Source organism: Alligator sinensis, unplaced genomic scaffold (genome assembly GCF_000455745.1).
Source record: "Alligator sinensis unplaced genomic scaffold, ASM45574v1 scaffold388_2, whole genome shotgun sequence".
Lineage (NCBI taxonomy): Eukaryota > Metazoa > Chordata > Crocodylia > Alligatoridae > Alligator > Alligator sinensis.
In genome coordinates, this window is record NW_005842102.1 from 286,227 (window position 1) to 292,098 (window position 5,872).

A 5,872-nucleotide genomic window follows, 5' to 3' on the forward strand; every position below is an offset into this window, starting at 1 on the left:
CCCCCCCTGTGCTAGCTTCATGTTTTCTGTATTAATACAGTCTGGTGCTCAGTGACATTTTTCCAGAGCCTTTGACTTAAGCTAGCACTCCCATTATTCCAACAAAAGATACACTGTGTAAACTGCTTTTTTTCTTTGGAGGAGAAAGAAAGAAAGAGTCCTTTGGTGCTCGTTCTTTCTTCCAGCCCATGTATGTTTAAGAAGGGTCCCTGAAGTGCACTGGACCTGCTACAGGGTCCTTTGGAGAGGTGTCAGTGGGTTCAGGCAGTCTGTGATCCATTCATGGTGCTTTGTTTGTTCACCAGCCTTGGTCCCTTTGTATTTGAACGTCCATTCTGGTCCCATGGTAGAACTTTTGGAGAGCTAGGGAATGGGGTTTAAGGCATGAAGAGCTGGGTTTGAGACTCTCTTTGCTGCTTACAGGACTTCCAGAGGACCCCTGACAGGAAGCAGGAGCTGGATCAGGGATCATCATCTCAGACCCAAGGAGGTGATGAGAAACTAGAAATCCAAGAGGATGCCCAGGCAGGGTCCGAACAGAACAATTGTCCTACAGGTAAGAGGGAAATGAAATTCTGAGCAGGCCAAGAAACCTCTGCAGGATACTGATGCAGCAGTTTACAGCAAGAAAGTCTCTTCTCCTCAAAAGTCCTAACTTGTCTAGCTTGGGGGAGCCCCCTGCTCAGGGCTACTTTATGCTCACAGCTGCTTACTCAGATGTTGTAAATGAGCATCATGGCTCTTGCTTAATCAGGTGGAAGCTCTGTGCAGTATTAAGGTGGTGTACTTGACACTTCCCCATCTCCAGAACAGGAGAAAGGCCTCTTGTTACATTGCATGCATCACTCTTGCAATAATTCCTTTTCAGCTAATCCCTTCTGATGTCTACTCCAGACTAGGTTATTTGCTCCTTTGTCTCTAAAAAATCACTTTGATAAAGGATTTCTGTCCCCCTTCTCCCTGCCCCCCCCTCCCCCCTCCAGTAGGCTGGGAAAAGGACACCATTTTGAAATGATGGCTATTGTGCTGCCTTGGCAGCGTAAAGTCAGCATGGCCAGAGTAAAACATTTGTAGAATGGTTCCTCCTTGCACCCAACATGCTAAAGGCACAGGCTTATTTAATAAATTGCACGTTTCCATGTTGTATTGGACACAATCCCATATCCTTGGTCATGAGGTATCTCTTGAGCTGTCCAGTCCCAGCACCACCATTCTTCTCAAGCCCAGATTTGGCCAGGCGTTTGTTTTCTGACCTGAAGCACTGTATCTGGATTAGGCCATTTGATTAATCAGACAAGAGGGGCTGTGGTCTCTTCTGCCAAAATATCTATTTTTTTCTTGCAGAACCAGAAACTCCGCCAGAATCAAGCCTGAACACTGAGCCTGCAGCCAAGAAACTAAAGAGGTAATTTCTAATGAAGAGGTCATAGAAATGCCTGTTGGATGTGGGTTGTTTGTTTGATGTTTGTGGCTTTGTTCCCACTATGAGCAATACTATGGCAGCCTGATCACAGGCATCTTGAGGGATGCCCTAACGCTGGTGTATGACACAAAACAAACTCCTGGCGCTTGCTGCAGCCCAGGGCACTGTTGGTTTTCTGTTGCCAGTAGCATAACCATGATAGTGATGAGCAACAAGAGCAGTCCTGTATAGGCAGGCCACAAAGATGACGCTGCTGAGCTGTGCTATTGCCTAGATCTGTAAAAAGAAGCGGAGACGTTCCTTTGCTGTTCTAGCCTACTTGATGTCAGTTCTCTTGCTTAAATGCCAGAGAGAAACATGTAGGTGGGTGCCAATAGAAAGAGAAGTCCTAGACTGTTCCACTTTGCTGTGTGGGCAGGTGTCGGTACTGCTTTCCTTCTGGGGAAGGAGTACCTGTTACTGAGCTGCGCTTGGGGGCAAAAGCAGGGAATGAAAGAGGCGCAGGCATTGAGATTGTGTTTTGCCGCAGGGAGAGCCTGCAAAAGCTAAGCAAATACAAGAGCCTTGGGGGATGTTCACACCCATGAGAAATGGGGGGGAAGTAAATGGAGATCCCGAATGCTGCAGATAACATGAAATGGCCGAGTGGTTTGTCTTGAGGCCTGTGGGGGGAGGGGCAGCAACACATTGGAGCATGGGGAACCAGCATCCGTTGGTGTTCTCGTCTGGTGCTCAGGCCCCCCGTCTCATGTGCGTAGACAAACGCAGGGAGTTATATAATGCCAATGCAGGGGCCGCAACAAGAGATTCATCTAGGAAATTCTCTGCTTTGCTATTAATTGTTCTTTCCAGAAACATGCAGTGTCATAGCACCATCTACTGGGTAGAAGCTGTCTATTCCAGGCTACCTCTCCCAGACCTTACACTCTCACACATTTAAAGATCATTTGTATTCCTCCATCCTGTATCAGAGACTCTGACTTGAGAATTTCCCTCCAAAGTGAATACGTCTATGATATTATATTTAAGTGGAGTAATAAGATCCCCGACTTGCACTAATGCATGTCAGGACCCCTGGATTCTAATCTCTTCTTTGCTGCCAGCTCACTGCTTGATCTTAGGCAGAGACAGAGACTTGCCCAATTGGCTGATTAATAGGTGAAGGATGTTCAAGGGTGGATTGGATATTTGTACCTCAGTTTGACTGGGTAAAGCCTTATAGAAGTGTCCAGTATTATTGGTCACTCTGTGAATTTTATGCAATTTTGTAAATCAGCAAGAAGGTGAAGAAGTACATTTAAAACAAAGGCTGGTGTTTCGCAGCATATACTTGGCTTATCTATTTAGTTGGTTAATTTTAATTATCATAATACTTTGCAGTATGTTATTCAATGGCCCATAGTATCTGTTGGAAAAAAATGAAGTCTGAGTGGGGAGACCTTGCTATAACTACATGGCTATTGCACCTTTACTGGGCTTTGGGTAGAGACTTAACATGTTTGGTGTATGTATTGTTGGGGATGAAGGTTAGGAAATTTCTTGTGAACTGAACTTTTGCCTGTAGAAAGAGTTAACGCTATTAGAAACATCTTGTTCTCTTCAAAGCTCTGAACTACTTCAGCCTGCATGCATTTGTTTTCATTTCTGTCTCCCCCACCTTCTCCTCTTCACTCTGCCAGGTATACCAGCCTCCTCTCCCCCTTTCTTTCCTTCTCCTACTTATACATTGTCCATATGCCTGGAACAACCTCCTCACCCTGTTGCAGTAAGCTTCCAAGCTTCTTGATTTGCATCCCTCTTGACATACCACTTCCTCCCACACTGCAGATCAAGGCTGATAAGCATCAGCACAATGCCATCTCCTCAGCTAAAACAGTGACACTCCTGCTTCTCTGGGTCTTCCTGCCCTAAGGAGCTGCCTCCATCTGTGTTGTCTGGTATTGAACACTGTCAGCCCCAAACAGATACCTCGAATGCAAGCCACTCTTGTTTTGTTCTGCTCTGTGCTGCCAGAACCCTGTAGTGCGTTTATAGCTATGTAACCCAGTTACTTTATCACTTAACAATCTGATAAAATATGCAGTGTGCATGTTTGAATCCTGAGACAGGCAAGAAGATGACTGCGTGCAGTTAGAGTTAAGAGTGCACCACATCTCATTGCTTGAAGAGCAGTGCAGGTGATGTGCAAGTCTGGCCTGGGAGAGGAGAGCTTTTCCAGCCCTGCTGACGAGTATTAGTGCTGATATGCAGTCAGGAAGAGAAAAAGAGTGAAATCTGCACGAAAATAATCTTCTGCAGCTTGCTCACTCCCATGTTCCTAGCATGCTTTCACTCTAAATCAAACCAATGGCAACAAAGAGAGCCAAGCCAGCTCCTTTAAATGAGTACTGTGTGATGTTTCCAATTCACAATGACCCATTGATTATCTGCTTCGGTAGAATGCAAATTCTTCAGTAAAATGTAAAACTTAGTGAAAGGCAGCTACAAAAAACCCTTGCCTGGTGCCAAGTAGTCTCTGTCATGAGCTCCCCTTGCCCCTGTCTGACAAAAGCCGAGTGCTCCCATTGTCTTGAAAGTTTCTAGCCAAGGGAGGGGATGAATCTCAGGTCTCTCATACTGCAAGGAACCTTTCCCCTTCCCTTCTACCTTATACCCTCACAGCATTGTTATCCTGAAGCAATCACTTCATGCCTACTTGGCCACAGTTGCAGAGTGCCTGGTCTTTGTCCTGCTGAGCCTTCACTAGAAAGACCACCTGCAACAGCAACATATTACGAGTTTCTTTCTGAGACCCAGGTTCTCATTTGACCATTGAAAGCTCTGGAGGTTGCTCTTTGGCCTGTGGTTCAGATGCCTGCCTGCCCATCCTCCTAGATATGGGTGTGGGAGATAACCTTGTTCTCTCTTTCCCCTCCCTCCCCCTTTCTTTGTTTCATTTCACTGAAGTGTGGAAGAAGCATCAGTGCTAGAGGATGCTGCAAGAAGCCGGGAAGCAGAGGAGTCGAGCATGGAAGGCCAAGAAGATGGTAAGGGGTTACTGGGGTTATTGCGATGCTGGTGAGGGATTGGATTCTCAAATCAATGGTAGAGTGGGATGCTGTGTTTTACAGTTGTTTGGACTCATAGGTTGCCTCTTACTGGAATTGCAGTACAAATATGCAGAATCTTTGCAGAAATATTCTTCTATTTAAACCATGCAAGATGGCAGGCAAGGAAAGAGAAATACTGGGATCAAAGCCCCAAGAATATGCAGTAGTGGCTGTCCCTCTTCTCTAAGTATGGGAGTATCCAGATTGTTTTGAACAGCCAAAGGCACATAGATGACTGGATAAATTCTCATTTTACAAGGATTCTCTTTATGAAAGTAAGATCAATGCCTTGGGACTGCAGGGTGACTGATAGCAACATGGAGTGATCAGGAAAGGTTATGGGCATGGGGCCAGCATTACAGAGGAGTAATCAAAGCTTTTTGGCTTCGTACATTTGCTTCTTTGGGTTTTGTGTTGTGTTTTTTTTTGTAAACATTGCTAAGTTTTAATGCAGCTGAAGGGCCTCTCTGCTATAGGGCCTGACACTGTGAAGGAGTACATGGCTGAAGATGTTTCTAAAGAGAGGAACTTCTCGGAGGAACCGAAATCTCCTGAGGTGGGTAGTCACTGTACAGCATATTCTCCCATCCCAAAGAACTGACTACCCAGATCTTTTTTTTGTGATGCAGACTAAGATGCACCCAGCTCTGGGATTGGTACCAAGGCCTGAGGTGAGGCATTGTACCACAGTAGAAAGCTGTAATGTGTAGTCTGTCTCTGTTAAAGTTACAGAAGAGTGTAATGGCATGGTCAGCTGCACTTTTGCTAAGATTTTGGAACCTAGATAGTTCTCACTATCTGCACTCTGTCTACTGGAGCTAGCATGGGATTTAAGACTTCACTGCTGTCCTAGAAGGCATTTGTATGTTTGCTTTTGTTTTAAGTTGATCTTAACATCTTTTATTAGTGGGACTTATTTCTGAGTCTCCAAGTGGGAGCTGCACTCAGCTCCATCCTGAACAGATCTGGGCAATTATTTTGGCTGAAGGGCTATTTAACGAGTTGTGGTCAGCTGTCGGGCTGGAACAGTAGCCCTGCTCCTTGACAGGTGCCCTGCCCCCCTGTCACCATCTTGGGACTGGAAGTCCTGACCCCTGGACCTTTGCCAGCAGAAGTTGCTCCCCTTGCCCCCTGGAAGTACGGGGGGGGAGGGGGGCGGCATCTTGGGACTGGAAAAAAATCAAATTGTATACTAAATCAAACATCTACTATAATGTATTTAAAAAAATATTTTTGTCTCGATTTGTGTGTTTGTGTAATGTCTATAGAGGTGATTGCATAATAGCTCAAAAGTAAAGTTTTACTCCTGCATTTTGTGCGTGGGGGTGGGGGTATATGTGGGGTTTGTGAGGGGGGGGTG

General features: G+C 45.6%; 1 protein-coding gene across 3 annotated transcripts in view; it reads left to right on the forward strand.

Moving 5' to 3' along the window:
• The window catches only part of CIZ1 (CDKN1A interacting zinc finger protein 1), a 26,758-nt gene that overhangs the window by 9,619 nt on the left and 11,267 nt on the right, over window positions 1-5,872 (forward strand). For 2 of the 3 annotated variants that reach the window (XM_025205000.1, XM_025204999.1), the window contains exons 4-7: window positions 424-556; window positions 1,345-1,405; window positions 4,370-4,449; window positions 4,989-5,068. In XM_025205000.1, the coding sequence (XP_025060785.1) occupies window positions 424-556; window positions 1,345-1,405; window positions 4,370-4,449; window positions 4,989-5,068 (354 nt within the window). Of the gene's footprint in view, window positions 1-423; window positions 557-1,344; window positions 1,406-4,369; window positions 4,450-4,988; window positions 5,069-5,141; window positions 5,184-5,872 lie in introns of all 3 variants that reach the window. The other variant, XM_025204997.1, reaches the window with a different exon arrangement.